Source organism: Mastacembelus armatus, chromosome 5 (genome assembly GCF_900324485.2).
Source record: "Mastacembelus armatus chromosome 5, fMasArm1.2, whole genome shotgun sequence".
In the NCBI taxonomy this organism is placed as follows: domain Eukaryota; kingdom Metazoa; phylum Chordata; class Actinopteri; order Synbranchiformes; family Mastacembelidae; genus Mastacembelus; species Mastacembelus armatus.
The window spans coordinates 2148082-2173820 of record NC_046637.1 but is presented as its reverse complement, the minus strand read 5'-3'; the positions used below and the strand labels follow the sequence as shown (position 1 = coordinate 2173820).

Here is a 25739-nt window from a genome sequence, read left to right as displayed (position 1 = left end):
TTAGGCAAGCTTTAAGGATCCCACACTAACATTAATATGAAAGTGAATGCTACCACTATGCTAGCTGTTAAGGTTAACTAGCTAAGATGTTATAAGCAAAGTTTAGCTAATGTACTAAATTCAAACGTAGACCACCTTAGCCTATTCTAATTCTATTCCTGTTTCATTCCTATTGGAATGACAATAACATCATAAAAAAATCAAACTAAATTATTTTTTAATATTTTGCAGTATGATTATGAGAGGGCATGCTTAAAAAAGACCCAAAACAGGCAATTTTGGATATTAACTGGATTCTATTTTCTCTTTCAATGAAAAGTAATGTAATTTATCATAATATACAGTTAAATAGAAGAATAACTATCATGGCTAACCCATAATCACTAGGCAACTTGCTTTTGCCCACACTACTTTGCATTTTTAATATAACACACAAATTGTGTTAAATTGTTCAACACATGAACAGTGTCAAGCTTTTTACACATTTTCTACACATCTTACAGATTTTTTAAACATCTTATGTTGGAATGTGCACAAAATGTGTTATAAACGTAGCAGCACATTTTTTGTGTCATTTTTTAACACATCCTTTCTAAGAGTGTACGTTCATACGGACTAAATAAAAAGTGATGATTTGTTTTTGACTTGAATTGTTTCACTCAAAAGAAAACATTTCAAGCTTTCTAGCCATATAATTCTTATTTTTGAGGCAAGTATTCGCTGAAATTCTGGTTGTTTTATTTACACATCTGTGAAGAGAAATGGCAGAGACAGAAAAGGCCGAGAGCGCACCCTGTCGGCTTTCTTTATTTAAAAAAAGCACAACGTTTTGTTTTAATTATGATGGTATACAACTAAAAGTAGACCCTTTACTGATTTGAATGATATACTTCTTTTATCTGTACGATCAGAATTGACATATGTACAGCACATACCTGTAGTTGGACAGCTGAAGCGAAGGCTAAAGGGAAGGCTCGAGCAAAGGCGTCTTCATCTCCCACTTGATTGTCTTCATACTGGTAACAGTCTGTCTGTGTCACCTCATCACGTCTGAGACATTAAATCACACACATGTGATAAGACATCAGTGTCTTCATGTGCATGTTACACGAGACAGACTTAAAGCTGCTCTACCTTCTTTCTTTTTCAGCTGCTATGTCAAAACCTGAAAACTAGACCTTGTTTTCTTCATAGAGATCTATAAAGTATATAAAGTGTCCTGTCAGCCAAACCTGCTTGGAAAAAATCACACGCTCAAATTTTTCTCAGCCTTTTTTTTTTTTTTTTTTAAGGAATTTTTATTGGGAGGAAACCAGAGCACCTGGAGAAAACCCATGTCACACTGGCGGCCATGACAAACCTGTCTGCGTCTCCACTGCGATGAGCTCCGGCAGCCGTGACTGTCTGCGTCTTCATGGCGACGAGCTGCGAATCTGTCTGCTTCTTCACGGCGACGAGCTCTGGCGGCCACGACATATTCGTCTGCGTCTTCACGGTGACGAGCTCTGGCGGCCCTGATTCTGTCTGCTTCTTCACGGCGCCGAGCTGCGACTCTGTCTGCGTCTTCAGGGCGCCAAGCTCCGGCAGCCGTGACTCTGTCTGCATCTTCAAGGCGCCGAGCTCCGACGGCTGTGACTCTATCTCCATCTTCACGGCGACGAGCTGTGATTCTGTCTGCTTCTTCACTGCGCCGAACTCCGACGTCTGTGACTCTGTCTGCGTCTTCACGGCGACGAGCTCCGGCGGCCGTGACGCTGTCTGTGTCTCCACTGCGATGAGCTCTGGCGGCCGCGACATATTTGTCTGCGTCTTCACGGCGCCAAGCTCTGGCGGCCGTGACACTGTCTGCGTCTCCACTGCGATGAGCTCCGGCAGCCGTGACTCTGTCTGCTTCTTCACAGCGCCGAGCTCCGACGGCTGTGACTCTATCTGCGTCTTCACGGCGACGAGCTCTGGCGGCCACGACATATTCGTCTGCGACTTCAAGGTGACGAGCTCTGGCGGCCCTGATTCTGTCTGCTTCTTCACTGCTCCGAACTCCGACGTCCGTGACTCTGTCTGCGTCTTCACGGCGATGAGTTCTGGCGGCCGCGACATATTTGTCTGCATCTTCACGGCGACGAGCTCTGGCGGCCCTGATTCTGTCTGCTTCTTCATGGCGACGAGCTGCGAATCTGTCTGCTTCTTCACTGCGCCGAACTCCGACGTCTGTGACTCTGTCTGCGTCTTCACGGTGACGAGCTCTGGCGGCCGCGACATATTTGTCTGCGTCTTCACGGCGACGAGCTCTGGCGGCCGTGACGCTGTCTGCGTCTCCACTGCGATGAGCTCTGGCGGCCGCGACATATTTGTCTGCGTCTTCACGGCGCCAAGCTCTGGCGGCCGTGACGCTGTCTGCGTCTCCACTGCGATGAGCTCCGGCGACCGCGACATATTTGTCTGCATCTTCACGGCGCCAAGCCCCGGCGGCCGTGACGATGTCTGCGTCTCCACAGCGACGAGCTGCGACTCTGTCTGCGTCTTCAAGGCGCCGAGCTCCGACGGCTGTGACTCTATCTGCGTCTTCACGGCGACGAGCTCTGGCGACCGCGACATATTTGTCTGCGTCTCCACTGCGATGAGCTCCGGCAGCTGTGACTCTGTCTGCTTCTTCACTGCGCCGAACTCCGACGTCCGTGACTCTGTCTACATCTTCACGGCGACGAGCTCCGGCGGCCCTGATTCTGTCTGCTTCTTCATGGCGACGAGCTGCGAATCTGTCTGCTTCTTCACTGCGCCGAACTCCGACGTCCGTGACTCTGTCTACGTCTTCACGGCGACGAGCTCTGGCGGCCGCGACATATTTGTCTGCGTCTTCACTGCGATGAGCTCTGGCAGCCGTGACTCTGTCTGCGTCTTCACAGCGACGAGCTGCGACTCTGTCTGCTTCTTCACTGCGCCGAACTCCGACGGCTGTGACTCTATCTGCGTCTTCACGGCGACGAGCTCTGGCGGCCGCGACATATTTGTCTGCGTCTTCACGGCGACAAGCTCTGGCGGCCCTGATTCTGTCTGCGTCTTCACGGCGACGAGATGCGAATCTGTTTGCTTCTTCACGGCAACAAGCTGCGACTCTGTCTGCTTCTTCACAGCGCCAAGCCCCTGCGGCTGTGACGCTGTCTGCGTCTCCACTGCGATGAGCTCCGGCAGCCGTGACTCTGTCTGCGTCTTCACGGCGCCAAGCTCCGGCGGCCTTGACCCTGTCTGCGTCTCCACTGCGATGAGCTCTGGCAGCCATGATTCTGTCTGCTTCTTTACGGCGACGAGCTGCGAATCTCTCTGCTTCTTCACTGCGCCGAACTCCGACGTCCGTGACTCTGTCTACGTCTTCACGGCGACGAGCTCTGGCGGCCGCGACATATTTGTCTGCTTCTTCACGGCGACGAGATGCGAATCCTTCTGCTTTTTCACGGCAACAAGCTGCGACTCTGTCTGCTTCTTCACAGCGCCGAGCTGCGACTCTGTCTGCGTCTTCACGGCGATGAGCTCCGGCAGCCGTGACTCTGTCTGCGTCTTCACGGCGCCAAGCTCCGGCGGCCTTGACTCTGTCTGCGTCTTCACGGCGACGAGCTGTGGCGACCCTGATTCTGTCTACTTCTTCACGGCGACGAGCTGCGACTCTGTCTCCGTCTTCACGGTGCCGAGCTCCGACGGCCGTGACTCTGTCTGCGTCTTCACGGCGACGAGCTCTGGCAACCAGTTTGCACGTGTGTGTGTTTTGCTGAATCACAGGAACGCCACCATCTACCCACCAAATACCACCGTGGTGACCATGGCAACCAAAACATCGATACAAAATAATAATAATAAAAACAACAATAGCAAAATACAAAAAACAAAAAATCCTGTTTGTCTATTTTAAAATAATGATCTGGTGTAGTAATTTGAACTTGAGCTTCAGGGAATAATTCTCAACATGCTGCTGTAAGATTTATTTAGCTTTAATGTTTCACTTGTTATCAATAATATCAGTAAAAAGTATCAGTCCCCTTGGTTTTCTCCTTTAGAGCAGGGATGTGAACATCTTGATCATGTTTATTTGTCAGGCCATGTTTTTGTGGTTGAAATGTACTTTGGGGTTTCCAAATGTACTCTGGGGTTTGCTGTGCAGGTAGTTTAACTGTTTTGAAGAAGCAAAACCCCTTACATCTAGTTAACAATTAACAGAAATAAGAACTGCTAAGAGCCATGTGCCAATCAAAATTGACCTAGAAACTCTGACAGAAACTAACCAATGTTTGGATCTCTGGCCAGCTCCTCGTAGCTGCCATATGCTCGGGAGATGCCGTGCTTGTTTGCAAACTCCTGTGCATCCTCTAAGTTGCGAGCTGCTACAGCCACAACCTGGGAAAACAATTTGAAATTATTTATTGCAACAACTTGCTCTCCTCGCACTAAAAAAAAAACAACAAAAAAAAAACTTTGTCGTGGCTGATCTTCCCCGAGCTACAAAGTCCCCATTTGGTTGCCATGTTGGACTGAGAGCTCACGTCTGCAGTGACTGTTACCTGCCACCAGGTGGAGACCATGTGTCAAAGTGAATTCCTCTGCTTCTTGGCTTTGTGGCATCAGTTTAATGGTGCAGTGGGTAAATGTGGAGGTAATGTTAAGTAACACATATGCTTAATCATTTCCTACTGAGGATTAACAAAGTTTTACTTTTTTATATATCTGCTTCCAAAGGCGACCAGTTTTTAAAGTTATACATTTTTATCATTATTACTGTTAATCTGGCTTTTAAAACTATTATTTTTTTCCGTTTCTTCTATGTAATACTGTGAATTCTCATGTAACTGACACTTGATGATAAAGCATCTAATAAATAATATTTTTCATTTATCTCTCATCTTCACAATATCTAAGTGTGACTTTTCCCTCAAATACATCATTGTACATGTGATGAAAACTTAGGGCCTATATTACCCTGTTGCTTGAAGTTACATGGTCCATTTGTTTATCCTCTGTATTTAATAAGTAAATGTTTAGAAACAAACAAGCAGATATATCCTGTTTCTTTTCCAAATGTTAAAAAAAAAAAAAAAAATCAGCATTACTCATTCGTTTTGCCTATCAATGAGGCAGCTTCCAATTTCCTGTGAGTCCAAAATGTTGAGAACAAATATTAAATGGGCCATGCTCTTTGCTGACTCAAAAGGCCTTTTGCTGTCTTAGACAGTGCAACCTATTTTTTGTTATGGGAACATGAATCTATTTGTACACCACTGCAAGGGTCGGACGTGACAGGACACTTTAATTGAAATGTGCCACTAAAAGTCTCTTCTTCTCTCCAGCTGATGATATTTGAAATAAAGCATGGCTTTCACCATTAGTCCTTTATTGGATCCATCAATCACTCAACTCACATTTGACAGCTGGCTTTGCCTTCAAAGTCCTAGAGCCTAGGACAAGATGGTAACAATATGGCAACTCTTATTGTTTACATTCTAATTTATTTAGTTTAACATATATTTCAGAGTTTTCATATCTGTGTAATCAGTTTTAGACAAAAACATACCATGAGACGAACATCCAAACACTGTATTTATATTGTGACCCTGAGCAGTTACTATGTCTGGGGCTGTCATATTTAGATGCTGAAAAACTACATTATATATTAATTAAAACAAATAAACAGCAATAAATGTGTCTTGGCTATAAAGTACATGTTCCAACTCATTTGTACTTTTAGAGGCAGCTGAGAATGTTACCCAAAAATCACAGTTGCCTTTATGGACACTGGATCTGCTTATACCAAAGATCCAAAGTGTGCCCTGTGTAGTACCCAGTCCCCCTGTTCTGTCAGTGTAGGCTCGGCTTTGGAGTGATATCACTGGCTGTCCTGACTGAAGACAACTCCCACCTGTTTCCTGATTTCAGCCGTGATCTGAGTCTGCCAGAGGCGCTCGTGGGCTCTTCATAAGTCCTGTGGAGGAAAAGGAGTTTATCTGAAAGAAAAGACATGACAGTTTATAACCACTTAAATTATGCACATATTCACAACAATGCATAATGTAAAAGATCATTGAAACGATATAGGAAGCAAAGCCAAAAGGAGTCTAATATTGCATAAGCAAGAGGACGGTGCTAATTTTGAATCAATCTCATGAGTGCACTCAAGTATGATTATTCATTTAAATGCTTCTAAGCCCCAGCACTGTATCATTTGCACTGAATTGCAGTTTCTTTCAAACTCCTCTTACTTTGGAAATGGCCTGAAATGGTTTGGCCTGTTCAAACAATTAAATTCTTGAACACAAATACACATCTTTTGTTTTATCATGACCCCCCTTTAAGCAGGAACTGCCTCAAAGCAAAGCCCAGTGTTATTGGTGAAATTAAGACAAAGGCATGGATCAGGCAGAGAGCACCCCATCTTCTTGTCTGTCTCCTTGTGTGTTAGGGAACTGCATGGGCTCAGTAACCTGGAGGGCACAAAGAAAATGCGCTTTTGTTGGCTTGGATCTTTGTCTGAAACTTACTTGAGTTTAATTAAATGTTAAAGTAATTAGCACTCAACTCAATCATCTCTTAATGAAGCCCTTAGTGCTGCTGATGACAGCGTTGTTTGGGAGTGAGGCAGCAACTGAGAAGCACAGAAGGCCATGCTCTACCTAGAGAATTTCATCACCACAGCCACTGACTCATACTTGCCCTGCAAGTAGCCAGATGTAAAATGGCCAACGGGAGAAATTTATTGTAACACATACACAATAAATTAAGAAGGACCAAGAATAAATGGGTACCAACAAAAGGCTGTAACACTCTTTAAAGGTTCAGTGAAAGTGACTACTATTGTCAAGTATGGTGACCCATACTCAAAATTCCCCTCTGCATTTAACCCACCCAAAGTGCACACACACGGAGCAGTGGGCAGCCATTGCTGCGGTGCCCAGGGAGTAGTTGGGGGTTCGGTGCCTTGCTCAAGGGTCTCACCTCAGTATATTGAAGTTGAAGAGAGTGCTGGCTATTCACTCCACCCCACCGACAATTCTAAGACTCAAACCTGCAACTTCCGGGTTACAAGTCTGACTCTCTATCCTTTAGGCCACAAAGCGTTCCCAAAAAAGAGGAAGTTCCTTAAGTGAAACAAATGAAACCCCAAAAAAAGCAAAGAAAATCAAACTACATAAAATAAAACACTATTGGAGCATCCAATAGTACTTATATTTTGTCTACACTTAGAGTGCAAGAACTAACTAAAATATAAAGGGGTATTCTAATGTTTAGCTGGTGTAATGAGCTATCCCACAAGACTGGTTTTCCATCAATAAAGGAGATGAGCACCTATCTTTAACTCTGCTTTGTGAGTGTATCTTTTACAATGAGAACTCAGTGTAATTTTGGGATCTTACACATTTAGGTGTAATTTAAGGTTTGAGTGGTATTACAATAAATTACAATCTTCTACACTGTTTTAGTGTGTGGTTAGAGCAGTTTCCAGTGGAATAGTGGAAAGCTTTATAATAGACTTTACACCTTAGAAATATGTCAAGTTGCTTGACCCTATTGAAGCAAATCATGGCTGACTAGAGGAGAAAACTTCCTCTGAAACGGTTAATGTACCTCACATTTTATAAATGGGAAGTCCAACTAGAGCATACACAATTTATTCACAGTGATGAACTTGTTTTATTTAACAAGTACATTTCAATCTGGATACATGTATCAGCATTTAGTGGCAATCCTGGCTGTACACAACCCCCACCTGCCTACGAATCTCATCCTCCACCTCAGCCAGCAGAAGAGAGTCAGCATGAGACATAACTGAACTCTCCTTCAGCCCTGTGTGGGAAAACATAGTTTAGGAATACATACACTGTATTGTCTCCACATAGTAAATGCTCCTTAAGATTAAAAACATTTCTGATGCCACCTTGTGGTGGAGGTGTGTAATGACAGCCTGAACAGCCAGAAATTTAATATATTAATAATTTTGTCACTACTGATTAAAATATCACCATACCTTTGAGCAAACACTGTCGAACCTCCTCTGCTTCATAACGCAACCCTGTACTGTTGGTGAAGTTCAGAGGCAGAGAGGGCTCTGGCAGTGGGTACTGAGTCTCCTTTCCATTCACAACCATTGAGGTAGGGCACCACATGTGGGCAGGGATCTGAAAATGTGTGAGCATCTGGGCCCGTATTCACAAAGCTTCATAAGCCTAAAAGTTGGTCCTAATGAATTTCTAAGAAAATTCTTAGAATTATGACATTTTCTTAGAATTTTCCCTTAAATTTAGGACTAAATCTTAGTAAAGATAAAAATGATTCACAAAACATTTTAGCCCTAAAATCAGCTCCTATGGAAAAAATGGTTAAAACTAGAGAGGAGGACTTTTAAGCGGCTTAAGAGTTTCTTTAGCAGAGGACAAAATGGCTGAAAGAAGAAATATATTCTCCAAACACTGAATGATCGTGAGTTAATTAAATGCTACAGATTGAATCGCAATGGGATAATGTTTGTGGTCGAATTTATTAGAGATGTGCTCACATCCCCCACCCAATGTAGTAATTCCATAAAGCCAGAAATGAACATGATTAAAGCACTGAGGTATTTGGCAACTGGAAAAATGCAACAGTGCAATATTGATGACTTGTGTCTGTCACAACCTTCCATCAGCAGGGAACAAACTATTAACAGCACAGCACAAACTATTAAAACACTTTCACAGCCTCATGTAGTGACACAAAAATCTTCTGGTTTCCCAGTCTCTTCTATCCAGTTTGGTTTTCTTGTTCTTTTACTTCCTTATATCTGTCTTGGATTGTTGGCTACATGGCAGCCGTGCAACTTAAACAGACTGTCCTGCAATCATATTAATTGGTAAAAGGTGAGCCATTTTTCTCCCATCATTCTCAGCTTTGTGAATACGGGCCCTGGTCTTCACTTAACTCTGCCATTTTACGATTGTGTAGCACAAGAAATAGTCCAGGGCCCGTAACAAAAGCAAAATTCCCTCATGACTACAGCACTGAGTCGGGGAAGAAGCTGTATAATGTCTGTTCCACAGGCACATGCCCCCATGTACTCCGACATACGTAACGAGGTGCAGAACTGCATGGCACTGACGAGCTGGTGGCTGAACGTACAGGCTGCCAGACACAGTGAGAGGGCAGCACGGGCTGTAACTCTACGGTATGTTGAGGCAAAGGGACAGTCACTGCAGCAAGAGATCATCGCCATGGAGACACAGGAAGACTCACAGCTGCTGGAGGTTGTCACTGTGAACATAAATCCAGCTGTGGCACCAGGTGCGGTTTCTGCTCACGAAGACACTCCTGCTGAACCTGTGTAGGCTGCAGAAGAACCTGAAAACAGAAGGATGTTCATCAGGGAGGTCATGAAAAGGCTTGTCTCAAAAATATTAAGTAAAGTGAAGGTGAACCCATGTGTTTTAGATACAGACGCCATCATCAACCATCTGGCTGAAAGAGTTCCAGTCCTGCTCCACGTCCACTTGGCCTCCTGGCCTCCTAGTCTGGGGCAGGACTGGAACTCTTATTGTCACCACAGTGTGACATGGGTTTTCTCCAGGTGCTCTGGTTTCCTCCCAATAACAATTCCTTAAAAAAAAAAAAGTCTGAGAAAATTTTGAGCGTGTGATTTTTTCCAGGCAGGTTTGGCTGACAGGACACTTTATATACTTTATAGATCTCTATGAAGAAAACAAGGTCTAGTTTTCAGGTTTTTACATAGCAGCTGAAAAAGAAAGTAGGCAGAGCAGCTTTAAGTCTGTCTCGTGTAACATGCACATGAAGACACTGATGTCTTATCACGTGTGTGATTTAATGTCTCAGACGTGATGAGGTGACACAGACAGACTGTTACCAGTATGAAGACAATCAAGTACCTGAACCAGTTTCTCTTTACTTATACTGGACCTGTGTGTTCTACTAGTTGTGGAAGACCTGGTGCTGATCCCGGTCCACACCAAGCCACAGGATGCTCAGAAAGAGCTGGATGAGCTGCATGACGTGGTCAATAGGGTCAGGAAGAAGTGGAGAACTGATGTAGGTTTGATCGTTTGTCTTATTGCCTTTGAAAGAAGAATCTACCGTCTGACTCAGAGGGGCTGATTCACCTACTGTTAAACCATTTCCATGATGTTTAAATCCAATTCAAAGCAGGTTTGGAGACCAAATCTGATCACTATTTGCTCCACAGTGAGTTTCTGCTCTCCAGCTGTTCAGCCTCCTGCCACTTTGGGGCTAATTTGAAAAATTACATATGTAAATGCTGCTGCGAGTGATGAAATCAGATACAGGTTTTAACTGAGCTACAGCTTTCCATTCAGGTGATATGCAACAGAAAATGTAGAATCATTTATTAGACTGATGGTTTGTGTGGTTATTTTGCAACAGTCTGACATATGACAAAGGATCCCACATGTGTAAGTGCAGTTTGACAGCACCTCAGCTGACAGCATCTCTCAAACTAGAGGCTGTTGGTAGAACCTGGGTTTCAATGGCTGAGGCCAAAACAGAGCTTCTGAATCTGGCAGCTTAAGGGTCAGCTTTGCTTATGACCTATAAACTAAAAGATCCTTGTCTGCCTGTTGTTGTTCCAGCCCCAGTGGTCTAATGGATAAGACATTGGCCTCCTAAGTCAGGGATTGTGGGTTTGAGTCCCATCTGGGGTGTGAAGCTGTATGAGTCTGAGTCATGACAGCTTGACTTTAGCTGTTGAATCAAAATGTTTCACTACTCATTAAACAACATCTTTGGTTTTTAGACCTTTGATCACATCAAGCAGCACATGCCACAGCTGTGCAGGAGGATCAGTTAAATAAATAGACATAATTATTGGAGTAAGTGAATTCAATTCTCAGAAAACAGCAGTGATGAAAATGTATCAATCAATTACATATTTCAGGTAAGGCAAAGGTTTAAGGCAGTAATAATACACAGGGGGATGCTTTTAATATGAATTATATTTTTTCATTTATCAATGAACTACATACAAAGTGCAGCAAAGGGAACCAAACCTAAATCTAATCAGTATGTGCAGCTCTCCCCTTTGCCCCTAAACCAGCAGCAGTTCTCTCTGGTTGGACCTGACACAGTTTCTCCTGGTACTTTGCAGAACCTTAGAGAAGCTGCTGCAGTTCTTCTGTAGGTTCAGGTTGCCCCAGAGTTTCTGTCTCTTCATGTGATCCCAGACTGACTCCACACTGCCCAGATCAGGGCTCTGTGGGGGGTCAGACCATCTGCTGCAGGACTCCTGGTTCTTCTTGCCTCTGTAAATAGTTCTCCATAAACTCGAATGGGTTTTTTATAAAATGACTGTGAAATGTGCAGTGTTGTGGTTACAGCTGCAGCATAGCTGAGTGGTGTGGTGTCTATAAACCTCCTCTCTGGTGTCCACAGTGAACTCTGTGTGCTGGGGTCCATATGAATTTGGTCCCATTCTGGCCTGTGGCAGCTCAGACGGAGCCGTTTCCCTCCTCACATTAACTGGAGATCAGCAGTGGGACGTCAAGAAGATCAGTAACGCTCACACTGTGAGTTTGACTCACGCATGTTACTGTATTGTGTATGTTTTGGTGGCTTTTGCTGACTTGTCTTTGTTGCTTTTACCATACCTTTAAACACTGTGGCATTTTCCCACCATGCTGTTCTGAGGGCTGTGCTGTCCATTCGTCATGCTGGCAGTGGCCTTGTGATTACATGTCATTTATGTTATTATTTATGTTACTTGAAATGAGTAGTAACCCACATGGGTAAAAAACCAGTGGCCAAAAATGTATTTCAGGAAGTTTTTAAAGTTTATGTGTTCCTGCTGCAGAGAGGAGGATGGTCAGTGGAAGGAGGATCAGAAGCTGGAGGCTCACAGTGATTGGGTGAGAGATGTCGGCTGGGCTCCTTCCATTGGTCTTCCCACCAGCACCATTGCCAGCTGCTCTCACGTGAGACATCTGTTTTTCCACTTGGATGTGCATTGGCAATAATTTACAGAATTTAACAATAACCATTAACAACAGTTTAATGATGGTCATCGTGTTCTTCCAGCACCAACTGGAGACGGCCAGACGATGGATTTAACTTTTTGTATTATTTTTTAAGTATTTTAACCAAGTATGTCACTTACCATTAAATATCCTCCAGAGAAAATACAGCAATAAATAACTACACAACTCACAGGGACTTTAACATCTAGTGTTTGTTGTAACACTTAAGATACATTAGTACAAACCACATTTACTGATATATGCAGAGATAAATAAGTAATCCATGTCAAATCATGCACCTGCTCTCCAGCGGTGCTCATGTTTATGCAACTATGTTCTCCAGAGTGACTCAGAATGTTTCAGTGAATCAATTCCTAATAACCACAGTGTTTATACACTTTATTTTGGAAGAACAAAATAAGTTCCTGACTCTTGCAGGTGTTTAGCTGGACCACTGGGTGGAGCCAGAGGAAACATGCAGTCCAGTGTTTAAATCTAATTTCAAACAGGCTGCATTAAGCTTTATTGGTTCTATTTATAAAGCAGCTAATGGTTTTCAGTCACAGTAAAAAATAAATAAATAAATAATCATTTCCAGCTACATCAAATCCTTGAATAAAACCAATAATAATTGTGGGGAACTGATCCTGTGCACCTGGTTCCAGGACGGACGTGTGTTTATCTGGACGTGTGACGACCCTGCAGGCAACACCTGGACGGCCAAACTGCTCCATAAGTTCAATGATGTGGTCTGGCATGTCAGCTGGTCCATCACTGGAAATATTCTCGCTGTTTCTGGAGGAGACAACAAGGTAGAGTATGAACAGTAATACAGGCGCACATCCTGGAGCTGTGCAGTGTTTGCTGTGTGATGTTTTATGAATCACAATTTCCTGATTTGAATCAATGATGTGACACGTATTTTTGTCTGACTGTTTCTTAAGGTTTTCATGTTGCATTTCTCAAGATAGAAACAGTCAAAGTTGTTTCTCTTGTTTTATTGTCTTAATTTCTTTCTTTCTTACGTAGCTCATTTCAAATGTACTCACACCCAGAGCTCTGTCATTTCTTTTTCATTACAGCTTTGTTTATTTAAACATCAAACTCACTGGTCCTCCTTTAATTTAGCCCTAACCCACAGGGACAAACTATTTGAAATCTTATCTCTTGAGGTTTTGTTAATAGAACTGTTTTAAACATTAGATAAACTAAACCAAAGATCGAGAAGAACCTGTCAGATTACAGGTCATTACTGCAGCAGCTGTGCAGTGATACCACTAACTGTTCCACATTAACACACTCCTGTCTATTCCTTGTGTGTGTGTTCATTTGGTAGGTGACGCTGTGGAAGGAGTCGATGGATGGTCAGTGGGCGTGTATCAGTGACGTCAGCAAGGGTCAGGGCGCCGTGTCCACCATCACAGACACACAGCAGAACGAGCAGTGACACACACACACACCAACACCCTACAGGGAGAACCCAGTCTTCACAGATCTGACAACACAGTGACTGGGCTCGGGTTAGAATCTTGTTTTTAAGGCTTCAGCAGGAGTCCATCGTCTCTATGGGCCTACAATATTTGTCCCGGACACATGTTTGTGAATTTTATCAGAGGGAAAGAAACCTTCATGGTGGAACAATCTCTCCACAGTGTTTGGGATCTTTGCAACTTTTGATGAAGTTTAGAAATACAAACCTGAGTCATACTAAACATTTGCTATCTGACGTGCTCCACCTTCACTTGTTTTAGTTCCTTCCCACTCTAGTTGCCACATGTACATGAATGTTGGTCCAAATGTAATGTTGAAAATCTGCCTCCATCCGCTCTCATAATGTGCCCCTGCAACATTTCACCCCTCCAGCAGGGATCAAACAATCTGCTGCTTCATATTGAGCAGGAAGAAAATCCTTTAACAAAACTTTCTTCATGGTTGAAGCTGTAACAACAAATCCCCCATTAATGTCTGTTCCCTAACAAATGTAATAATGAATGAATAACAAATGAGTTTCCTAAGCTATTGATGAATGCACATTCCTATCAACACATGACACAGTGTTTTTTCAATGCCTATGAACCAAACTGGTGTTTGGTAAATTCAGACTCTGCCTTTATTACTCAGCCACTACATCCCTTTGGCACCGAGACTAAATTAAAGCAGTGTGTTCCTAGGATGATGGTGATCAGAACTAAATTGCAAACTGTTTCTCAGTTGTTGGGTTTTTTTTTTTCAGATGTAAAATCAAAAACCATAAATGTGTTTTTCATTCTGATGTAATTAAATATGATGTTAATAAAGTGCTTGTGCATGTTTTTTTGCTCCTGTGGTTATAATGTCAGATTAGTTATGTTGTGGAGCATCTGTCCACATCTGTCTGTGTGTTTTAAACGTAAGTGTCCTGTAGGTTTCAAGTTTCCACATCACGCTGCTGACTGGACCACAACTGGTTTTCACACTTCATACTGGTCAGCTGTTACAGACGCCGCCTTCATTGAATGGATGTCTTAATTACAGACACAGAGGTCTGTCGCTTGTATGTTACAAGGAAAACAGGTCATTTATCATTAAAATGTCATTTTTAAAATTGTCATATTTTCAAGAGAACAACGGCAGGCTCAATAGAAATCTCATCTTGTAGACGTCATGTTTTAGTTCTTTAAATTTTCATTCCTCGTTTTTTAATGTCCATAATAAAAGTACAATAATTCAGAAATGAAGAAAGCACTCTTTTTTATTCTCATTAACTTACTGTGGAAAATGTGAGATACAGCTGCATTTAGTAATGAGGCTGCAGAATCCACAGAGCCCACGGGGGCAGGGTTGTTACATGTACTGCAGTTATAGTAGACACATCCTGTTGTTGTGACCAGCAGGCTCTTCCTGCACTGTTCAACACTTGTCCTACTTTCTGCAGAGGTGTGTTGGTTTTCTGGTTCATCAGCAGCTGCTGCTAAAACTGTTATCTGAAAATGTTCTTGCAGAAAATTGAATACTGAGATAATAAATGTATTTTCATTTTCCCTTTTGCACTGAAAAGACGACTGAAACCTAAAAACTGCTGTGGATGCAAATGTTGCGGACAAGACGTCAACTCATTTTTATCGTGTAACTTCAAGATAAGTTGACAAACTGAGAGCAGGAAGAGCTGAGCTGAGCTAAATTTACATGTTGGGTCCTGATAATTCAAAAATCGCAATGTTTTGGAAAATTAAAGTGCATGTGCTTCTGTTTTAAAATTAATTATTATTTCAAGTTAAAATTGTCTGCAGCATTAAGAAACTGTTTACTGTCTGTGTTGATAAGAATTGAATTATGCAGTATAGTATATCTATGGGTTACTAAGCACTTTGATGTTACTTTAAGCACATCTTGAACGTAGGAAATGACCTATAGTACTATTGTTACTACTGTTACTTAGGAACTAAAGGACTGTGGCATTCATACCAGTGTTAAAATACTTCTATGAAACATGTTAACTACACATACACAGTGATCTTGTTCTGTGTGAGAGAAAACTTTGACATTTTGAATGAAGCTGAAAGTAGGACAAGGAACTTTCATGTCATAATACTTCCTCTCAATATAAGTTGAGTATGTATGAACACATGAAATGAGTTTCCTTTTCTGTTTCTGTTCCCCTTTTACTCCCTTCATCTATTCTGTTTTTCCCAGTGTAAACAAACAATATCCTTTCACTAAACTGCTGTTAATGACTTTTCTTTCATAACAAAGTCAAAATGAAGATAGCAGCCTTCAACGTCAAGAAGCTGGGAATGGAAAAAGTCAAAAAGAAAACTGTCATGCGCCACCTGACCAAGGTAACTCCTGGATAATAACTGAATGTCCAAGTTAGCAAACAGTAAAATAAAGTGCAGCAACTACTGTGTTGAACAACATGGTGTTTATTCCAGATCATGTCCCAGTACACTGTGGTGGTGATACTGGAGGTGGTGGATAAGACTGGTAAAGCCATGGAGAAGTTGCTTCAAGAGCTCAACAACACTGGGTAAGTTTTCTGCAAAGCCAAATATCTCAGTAACAGTTCGCTCATGCTTGTGTGGGGTCAAAGTTTAGGCTCAGTGACTCTTCATCATGGACGGATTACTGAACAGTGGGCACTGTGGGCAAAACTAGTAGAAGTACCCGGTGCCACGGTGGTATACCCCCAAACATCTTTCCTTAGTAACCTTAGTAACTGTTGTTTTCACTTGAATCCTTTTCCCGCTCATTGTCAAATTTGTTCCAAACTCACTAACCGGATGTCCTCCCTGTGAGTCATCTCCCCCTGCTCTCACTGACTCACAGAGTGTGTTCTTTTATTTCCTTGTGGAAACTTTTGCATGTGGGCTGTTCCCATCAGGAGTTGCCAGTCCACGATGGCTCGATAAAAGAGCTTCAAGACAAAAGACATAAAACAAGTATGACTAGACAAAGTGTAACTACAAAGAGACAGAAAATGTCTGTGGCCCTGTGTCGTACAACTGAGAGGGGCCTTTTACATGGTTGTGCACCAGGGGCCCATTGTTTCATTATCTGTCCATGGTCTTTGTGCTCTTGAGCCTAAATACAAAACACACGGTACACACATCTGAGACACACAGAAATGTTATGTTTCTTAATTATAGGCTCATATTTTGTGTTGTTTGTGTTTCCTTCAGCAATAACAGAACACATCCCTACGACATGATCAGAAGCCGCCAGCTGGGACGAGACATCTACAAGGAACAGTTTGTTTTCTTCTGGAGGTGAAAGTCGATATCAACCCAAAGTTATTTCAATCCTAGTGCATTAATTAGTGCAAGAAGTGTTGTGGTGTGACATATGAGGCGGGTCTTCAAAGGTACGTTAATCTAGATTTAACACACAGTGATACCACACAGTGCCAGGCCGCTCTGTCTGTATTGTATCTGACTTGAATACGGGAGGGATTGGAGCTTTGCGTAACATTAGTGCTTTGAGTCACATTAGCACGAACCAGAGCGTCTACTGGACTCCTTAGTCAGCTAATGCTAGCTTTGGACTAGACACTTTGTCCCAACCAGGCCTCCATACTTGAAATCATAGCTCAAAAAGAGCACAATGTATTTTATATGTCTACGGACCAGAAGGTGGACATAGCAAGTTTATTAATAGAGGTGGAGGACCAGTCCACAGTTCAGACAGGTGCTAAATTACACGACCGTGTGTGAAAACACATTGAAGATATCTTTGGTATCTAAAGTATCGAAGATAATGGAGAGGCAGACAGAGTCACGGCTGCCGGAGGAAGCGCCTGAAAACTGAAAGAGTTCCAGTCCTGCTCCACGTCCACTTGGCCTCCTGGCCTCCTAGTTTGGGGCAGGACTGGAACTCTTATTGTCACCACAGTGTGACATGGGTTTTCTCCAGGTGCTCTGGTTTCCTCAGAAATAAAAAAAAAAAAAGGCTGAGAAAAATTTGAGCGTGTGATTTTTTTCCAGGCAGGTTTGGCTGACAGGACACTTTATATACTTTATAGATCTCTATGAAGAAAACAAGGTCTAGTTTTCAGGTTTTTACGTGGCAGCTGAAAAAGAAAGTAGGCAGAGCAGCTTTAAGTCTGTCTCGTGTAACATGCACATGAAGACACTGATGTCTTATCACATGTGTGTGATTTAATGTCTCAGACGTGATGAGGTGACACAGACAGACTGTTACCAGTATGAAGACAATCAAGTGGGAGATGAAGACGCCTTTGCTCGAGAGCCCTTTGTCCTTCGCTTCAGCTGTCCAACTACAGGTATGTGCTGTACATATTATCTCTCAATACCTGAACCAGTTTCTCTTTACTTATACTGGACCTGTGTGTTCTACTAGTTGTGGAAGACCTGGTGCTGATCCCGGTCCACACCAAGCCACAGGATGCTCAGAAAGAGCTGGATGAGCTGCATGACGTGGTCAATAGGGTCAGGAAGAAGTGGAGAACTGATGTAGGTTTGATCGTTTGTCTTATTGCCTTTGAAAGAAGAATCTACCGTCTGACTCAGAGGGGCTGATTCACCTACTGTTAAACCATTTCCATGATGTTTAAATCCAATTCAAAGCAGGTTTGGAGACCAAATCTGATCACTATTTGCTCCACAGTGAGTTTCTGCTCTCCAGCTGTTCAGCCTCCTGCCACTCTGGGGCTAATTTGAATAGTTACATATGTAAATGCTGCTGCGAGTGATGAAATCAGATACAGGTTTTAACTGAGCTACAGCTTTCCATTCAGGTGATATGCAACAGAAAATGTAGAATCATTTATTAGACTGATGGTTTGTGTGGTTATTTTGCAACAGTCTGACATATGACAAAGGATCCCACATGTGTAAGTGCAGTTTGACAGCACCTCAGCTGACAGCAGTGGTTGTTGGTCCTGACAGCCAGGGATTGTGGGTTCGAGTCCCATCTGGGGTGTGAAGCTGTATGAGTCTGAGTCATGACAGCTTGACTTTAGCTGTTGAATCAAAATGTTTCACTACTCATTAAACCACATCTTTGGTTTTTAGACCTTTGATCACATCAAGCAGCACATGCCACAGCTGTGCAGGAGGATCAGTTAAATAAATAGACATAATTATTGGAATAAGTGAATTCAATTCTCAGAAAACAGCAGTGATGAAAATGTATCAATCAATTACATATTTCAGGTAAGGCAAAGGTTTAAGGCAGTAATAATACACAGGGGGATGCTTTTAATATGAATTATATGTTTTCATTTATCAATGAACTACATACAAAGTGCAGTAAATGGAACCAAACCTAAATCTAATCAGTATCTGCAGCTCTCCCCTTTGCCCCTAAACCAGCAGCAGTTCTCTGTGGTTGGACCTGACACAGTTTCTCCTGGTACTTTGCAGAACCTTAGAGAAGCTGCTGCAGTTCTTCTGTAGGTTCAGGCTGTCCCAGGGTTTCTGTCTCTTCATATGATCCCAGACTGACTCCACACTGTCCAGATCAGGGCTCTGTGGGGGGTCAGACCATCTGCTGCAGGACTCCTGGCTCTTCTTGTAAATAGTTCTCCATAAACTCCAATGGGTTTTTTATGGACTTGTTGTCCTGCACAACAAACCTGGGCTCAATCAGACACCTGATGGCATGTGAAAAGAACTGAAAACATCTGAAATGCCTAAAACCTTTGCACAATACTGTATGACTGATTATAGTAAAAACATGCCCGGACAAATATTTACATAGAGCACTTTTTATTGTGATATTTTCTGCAGAACATTATGCTTCTGGGGGACTTTAATGCGGATGGACATTATCTTTCCAAGAAGAAGAAGGATAAGATTCGAATTTGCTCTGCTCCCTATTACTGGCTGATAGACGACAGTGTCGACACCACCAGCAGTAACAATAATGACAACACCTACGACAGGTGAGACATGTTAGTGCTGTTAGCAGGAATATTTGTTATTGGTTTGTTCTTTCTACAGATTGTGATGGATTTTCTGCCAACAGGATTGTGGTGTATGGAGAGACCATGCGTGACGCCGTTGTCCCTGGTTCAGCCAAGCCCTTCAACTTCCAGACTGAGTTCGGGCTGACGGATAACAGGTAAGACAAAATTTCTGTTTCTCTCAGAATACCAGTGTCATTAAACTCTAAACATTAATCATAATCTGTAACCCCTGGTTTTGGTTTTTGAAAAGAATAAAATACAGCACCCTCTAGATAAAGTCACAGTGTGTCTTTCTTTGCTTTTCCAGGCTCTGAGCGTCAGTGACCACTACCCTGTGGAGGTGGAGCTGCAGACAGTGCAAACAGTGTCAGGTCATTCATCCTGAATGTCTGAATATCTGAATTCAATTAGTGCACTCTGAGGCATCAGTTATAGATTTTGGCTAAACTAAAAAAACAACAAAACCAGTGCTAACAAACTGATTTTATATTTGTATTCCATTGTGTTAATTTGGGTGCATGTTTCAGTTTTGTTTCTGTTCAATAAACCAACAGGGCCACAGAAGAAGAAGCCAGGAAAGCAGAAGAGAGGACAGTCGTCAGATGTGACCGACGCACCAGCCAAGAGAAGAAAAGTTGCCAAATAAAACTGATTTTCAGGATCTTTTATCACATAATGAATGTATCTTTGAATTGTCTTTACTGCTTACTGACATTTCTCTGTTTGAACAGTGTTTATGTTTTAGAATTTACATGGGCTCTTAAAGTATATCATACATTTCCTATTATTAGACAAATATCTATATAATATATATATCCAAGGCAAATATATCCCATCTAATCCCTCCATTGTACGTTCAGTGCAGAGGTTTCAGAAGATCAGAGTCCATCTTGACTTTGATGAAGGAGAACTGTCATTCTCTGATACTGATACTAACACACACATACACACGTTCACACACACTTTTACTGAGGAAGTGTTTCCATTCTTTAGTAGTGAGCATCAACTGCTGAAGATACTACCAGTGGTCACTGATGATGCTGATCAGTGACGATGGCGGTGTTGACGATAATGATCATGGTGATGTTGATAATTGCAGCACATCAACAGGCAGACTCAGTGTTTATAACACATTTGAGGAGTCTGAACAAACTGACCTGTCTGTATATTTCAGTATTTTTTTCTCCACAAAATGAATTCACTCTGTGAATCTTTCATGTTGCAGTTTTAGAATATTACATTATATGTGATTTCTCCCACAGCTTTGTTAGGTCGTCATACTTTGGACATTAGACAAAGGGGTACGGTTATTTTACTCTGACCATAACTGAGAAGGAATCTGTTTGACCATATTTAACAAATATTAGTGAATAAAATTTTACTGGTGTCATGTTTGATTTGAAGAATTAATTTATTTTCACCCGAGAGGTCAATTTATAAACTTATGACCACTGAAGATATGGACATACAATCACTTACAAAGTCATTTTTAAAAATCGTACTCTTTCCTTAATTACTTCAATAACTTACTCTAACATTAGTCATAATGCTACCTTTTCAAATTTGTCAAATTCATAAGATCTACAGTGTGATTGTAAGAAAATGTGGTTTTAGAATCATCTGCATCATTTTACAAGAGAGGCCGATTCTAGATCTTGCTTATAAAATATATGTACCAACTGGATAGAATTAATAATGTGCATATTTATACAGGTGGGTATCTTAATCACCATGGTTATAAAATAACTAAATGAAGTTCAACAGTTTTTGTCTTTGAAAATGGTGGTACGCAAACAATATACCTGATTTTGATGCTTCTCTCCACGACAGGTTTCAGTCTGGGACCGTCCAGCTAACAGAAAGACCTGGAATCTATCAAAATCCTTCACATCTATGTTTGAGTCAACATCAATAAATTCCATAAAATCTGTGTTGTACTTTAACAACCTATCAAGCATATAGCCAGTATGTTGGGCTAGGATTTGATCTATGAGGTTCACAGCATTGTGGACACTGATAATTCTCATCTTTAAAAATTGTTGGACTTTGACAGATTCCAGGTTGTTATAAATGTTCTAAAAAGAAACAAAACATGTAAGACACATGTAAGAAAGACACACTAATCTACACCACTATACCAGAATGTAGTTGCATACACGTAGAGCCAATAAACCTTGTGACATCCATCGTGAAGAGAATCCTATTTGTACAGAGGTAAACAATGTCTCAACGCCGCGGGTTACACACTGTCAATTATTTAAAAGGCAAACCGTTGGCATTAGCTAGTTCTTCGTTTGAAAGAGCCTTCCGTTGTGTCGGCTGCATTAAATAACGTAGCATCATAACGGAAGCTGGTTGCTAACATAAAACTAACAGGCAAACTCGTCTGTAAAGTTAGACGGTAAAACACGGTGAACAAATAGGTCGCTAAGCTATAGGCTACACCCCACGCTGTTTTCATGGGCTCCCAACTCTGTGGGACACCCGAAAGTGCGTATGTCGTAACATCAAGCTAACTTACAGTATCTTAACTAACGTTAGCTAATGGCCGACGTTCAGTGAATTGACGCCAAACTTTCAACGTTAAACACCACAAGACAACCCTACTGAAACAACCAGCCGACGTAACGAGTCCTTACATTCTCTTCGGCCAGTTAACCACTTTGTCAGCTTACAACGCAGCTATTTTTAGTCACGTTGAGTAACTTTAGCTAACCTTAGGTTAAATTTAATACGTTAAGCAAGGCAAAAAAATAAAGCTCAGGATTCAGCGCAGGGAAAATTAGCTATGTTGAGTGTAACATTACCGTTTAGAATGCCCAAGGAACACAGCATAACACGCTGATGTTAAACATTGCTTAACGTTGTGTAATAAGCTAACATAACTGAATTAGCTACGCAGTGTAACGTTACTTTGTTGAATTACTTTAGTTGGCTTTAGGTAGACATTTACTAAATTATTGTGAATAAATTTAATATGTTGTGCCCCTGCGTTAATTTATGCGGGAATCGAACATCGAGCCGACACTAGCTAACCAAGCTAACTAGGTAACACTTCACTTTGAAAAAAAAACCATTTCTTGTAAATTCAACATATTCAAAATACTACTGAGACCAAATGAACCTTCATCAAATACAAAGCAATGGAAATTTCCAGTATTAGGCAAGCTTTAAGGATCCCACACTAACATTAATATGAAAGCGAATGCTACCACTATGCTAGCTGTTAAGGTTAACTAGCTAAGATGTTATAAGCAAAATTTAGCTAATGTACTAAATTCAAACGTAGACCACCTTAGCCTATTCTAATTCTATTCCTGTTTCATTCCTATTGGAATGACAATAACATCATAAAAAAATCAAACTAAATTATTTTTTAATATTTTGCAGTATGATTATGAGAGGGCATGCTTAAAAAAGACCCAAAACAGGCAATTTTGGATATTAACTGGATTCTATTTTCTCTTTCAATGAAAAGTAATGTAATTTATCATAATATACAGTTAAATAGAAGAATAACTATCATGGCTAACCCATAATCACTAGGCAACTTGCTTTTGCCCACACTACTTTGCATTTTTAATATAACACACAAATTGTGTTAAATTGTTCAACACATGAACAGTGTCAAGCTTTTTACACATTTTCTACACATCTTACAGATTTTTTAAACATCTTATGTTGGAATGTGCACAAAATGTGTTATAAACGTAGCAGCACATTTTTTGTGTCATTTTTTAACACATCCTTTCTAAGAGTGTACGTTCATACGGACTAAATAAAAAGTGATGATTTGTTTTTGACTTGAATTGTTTCACTCAAAAGAAAACATTTCAAGCTTTCTAGCCATATAATTCTTATTTTTATGAGGCAAGTATTCGCTGAAATTCTGGTTGTTTTATTTACACATCTGTGAAGAGAAATGGCAGAGACAGAAAAGGCCGAGAGCGCACCCTGTCGGCTTTCTTTATTTAAAAAAAGCACAACGTTTTGTTTTTATTATGATATATTATATATTATTATATACAACTAAAAGTAGACCCTTTACAGATTTGAATGATATACTTCTTTTATCTGTACGATCAGAATTGACAGAGTAATTTAAATATCATGGAAATGGTTTAGCAGTAGGTGAATCAGCCCCTCTGAGTCAGACAGTAGATTCTTCTTTCAAAGGCAATAAGACAAACGATCAAACCTACATCAGTTCTCCACTTCTTCCTGACCCTATTGACCACGTCATGCAGCTCATCCAGCTCTTTCTGAGCATCCTGTGGCTTGGTGTGGACCGGGATCAGCACCAGGTCTTCCACAACTAGTAGAACACACAGGTCCAGTATAAGTAAAGAGAAACTGATTCAGGTATTGAGAGATAATATGTACAGCACATACCTGTAGTTGGACAGCTGAAGCGAAGGCTAAAGGGCTCTCGAGCAAAGGCGTCTTCATACTGGTAACAGTCTGTCTGTGTCACCTCATCACGTCTGAGACATTAAATCACACACATGTGATAAGACATCAGTGTCTTCATGTGCATGTTACATGAGACAGACTTAAAGCTGCTCTACCTTCTTTCTTTTTCAGCTGCTATGTAAAAACCTGAAAACTAGACCTTGTTTTCTTCATAGAGATCTATAAAGTATATAAAGTGTCCTGTCAGCCAAACCTGCCTGGAAAAAAATCACACGCTCAAATTTTTCTCAGCCTTTTTTTTTTTTAAGGAATTTACTTAGAACACTTCAGAAAGAAGCAAAAAATGAAAACCAATTCATGTATAATGTTGAAGAATGTGGGAGGAAACCAGAGCACCTGGAGAAAACCCATGTCACACTGTGGTGACAATAAGAGTTCCAGTCCTGCCCAAACTAGGAGGCCAGGGGGCCGAATGGACGTGGAGCAGGACTGGAACTCTTTCAGCCAGATGGTTGATGATGGCGTCTGTATCTAAAACACATGGGTTCACCTTCACTTTACTTAATATTTTTGAGACAAGCCTTTTCATGACCTCCCTGATGAACATCCTTCTGTTTTCAGGCTCTTCTGCAGCCTGCACAGGTTCAGCAGGAGTGTCTTCGTGAGCAGAAACCGCACCTGGTGCCACAGCTGGATTTATGTTCACAGTGACAACCTCCAGCAGCTGTGAGTCTGTCTGCGTCTCCACGGCGACGAACTCCGACAGCTGTGAGTCTGTCTGCGTCTCCACGGCGACGACCTCCGGCAGCTGTGAGTCTGTCTGCGTCTCCACGGCAACGAACTCCGGCAGAAAACAGAAAGATGGGAAGAAGGCAAAGTTTTCAAATAAAAACTGAATGAATCAGGGAATGAATGAGCGAATGAAATGGAGAAGCAGAGAAAAGTGAAATAGGTGAGGATGTGTGACCACAGTGAGGAGTCTCAGGTGTCCCTGGGCCTTTTAATCCTCCTCCAGGTGGAGTCACGGAGGAGGAGAGGTGCTGTGGTGTCAGGTGTCCAGTGTTTCTGATGCTCATGTCTGTGCTTAAAAGCACTCAGACACAGTTTCATATGCATTTATTTCTTCACAGTTTGTGCAACCTGAACTCCTGTCAGAACCTGCTAACCAGAACCAGGAGCTGATACCACATCACTCTTGTTTTGTCATCTTTGCTCTGGCTTCCAGGATCTTTTAATCTCTTAAGACTCTTCATGGCCTTTCTGCCAGAAATGAACAGATGAGTAAATTCAGGTTTATAGGGTTGGCCAAAAACTAAAGGGGGCACAGCATTTGCAGTCAAGGTCCTAAGGTCCCAAACCACTGGGCCAGTCCAGTGACATTTTAAATTCCTTCTTAAAACCATTTCAACCCATTAGGACCCTGTGTCCTTGGCAGCTCTTTTTCAGGTGTGTTTCAGTCTGTCCTGGACTGTCAGTCTCCTGAATCTGCTTCTTTTTCTAAACAAAGTTCTGATCTGAGGCCTTTTAATTGATTTTTTAAAGTGCTGCAGTTTTTAACTTGAATTTATCAAGTGTTCGATAAATAAACATGATTATAGATTACTGACATTAAAACTCACTAAAATAACCCAAACTTCACTGCAGACCCAGCAAACAGTGATGAATGGAAAGAGTTCAGGAAAATAAACAGCCTGAGCACGTTTTCATACATGCACAATCTCTCTCTCTTTTTAAAAATAAAAGTCTTTTATTAAAACTTTCAGATTTCTCCAAATTAAAAGATTACATTCAGTTGTTACACAAACTTATTTCTAATAACAGAAACAATATTTGAATATATAGTCTACATATTTAAAAAAAAAGTCAAAACCTGCTCATTAAAACAGTGGTGGAAGGTAAGTCCATTTATTCAAGTGCAATACTAAGGTATTAGT

At 41.5% G+C, this 25739-nt stretch overlaps 3 protein-coding genes and 1 long non-coding RNA gene across 6 annotated transcripts; 2 read left to right on the top strand and 2 right to left on the bottom strand.

The window, feature by feature from the left end:
* Positions 1–7671: 7671 nt before the first annotated feature.
* Positions 7672–8139, bottom strand: LOC113131007 (trans-1,2-dihydrobenzene-1,2-diol dehydrogenase-like). The gene is made up of 2 exons (XM_026308042.1): positions 8003–8139; positions 7672–7821 (listed from the first exon to the last, which is right to left on the bottom strand). The coding sequence occupies exons 1-2, from the start codon at positions 8121–8123 to the stop codon at positions 7712–7714; spliced, it is 231 nt and encodes a 76-aa protein (XP_026163827.1). The 5' UTR covers positions 8124–8139; the 3' UTR covers positions 7672–7711.
* A 1757-nt stretch (positions 8140–9896) lies between these two features.
* LOC113131004 (protein SEC13 homolog) lies at positions 9897–14306 on the top strand. 3 transcript variants are annotated; one of them, XR_003295748.1, is made up of 4 exons: positions 9897–10050; positions 11407–11540; positions 11825–11879; positions 12653–13091. XR_003295748.1 is itself a non-coding variant. In XM_026308037.1 (4 exons), the coding sequence occupies exons 1-4, from the start codon at positions 9983–9985 to the stop codon at positions 13432–13434; spliced, it is 447 nt and encodes a 148-aa protein (XP_026163822.1). In that variant the 5' UTR covers positions 9908–9982; the 3' UTR covers positions 13435–14306. The 3 variants fall into 3 exon arrangements, 2 of the variants coding, with proteins under 2 accessions (XP_026163822.1, XP_026163824.1); XM_026308037.1 differs by lacking the exon at positions 11407–11540 and adding an exon at positions 13324–14306 and having other exon boundaries at positions 9908–10050; positions 11825–11945; positions 12653–12799; XM_026308039.1 differs by lacking the exon at positions 11407–11540 and adding an exon at positions 13324–14306 and having other exon boundaries at positions 9911–10050; positions 12653–12799.
* Positions 14307–14802: 496 nt separating this feature from the next.
* LOC113129986 (deoxyribonuclease-1-like) lies at positions 14803–19551 on the top strand. The gene is made up of 8 exons (XM_026306268.1): positions 14803–14903; positions 15720–15805; positions 15899–15993; positions 16646–16732; positions 17633–17745; positions 17823–17935; positions 19214–19368; positions 19452–19551. Exons 2-8 carry the CDS (start codon positions 15725–15727, stop codon positions 19549–19551), a joined length of 744 nt encoding a protein of 247 aa, XP_026162053.1. The 5' UTR covers positions 14803–14903; positions 15720–15724.
* A 4059-nt stretch (positions 19552–23610) lies between these two features.
* On the bottom strand, positions 23611–23906 carry LOC113130118 (uncharacterized). The gene is made up of 2 exons (XR_003295663.1): positions 23785–23906; positions 23611–23707 (listed from the first exon to the last, which is right to left on the bottom strand). It is a non-coding gene; the product is annotated as an uncharacterized LOC113130118 (long non-coding RNA).
* Positions 23907–25739: the final 1833 nt, after the last annotated feature.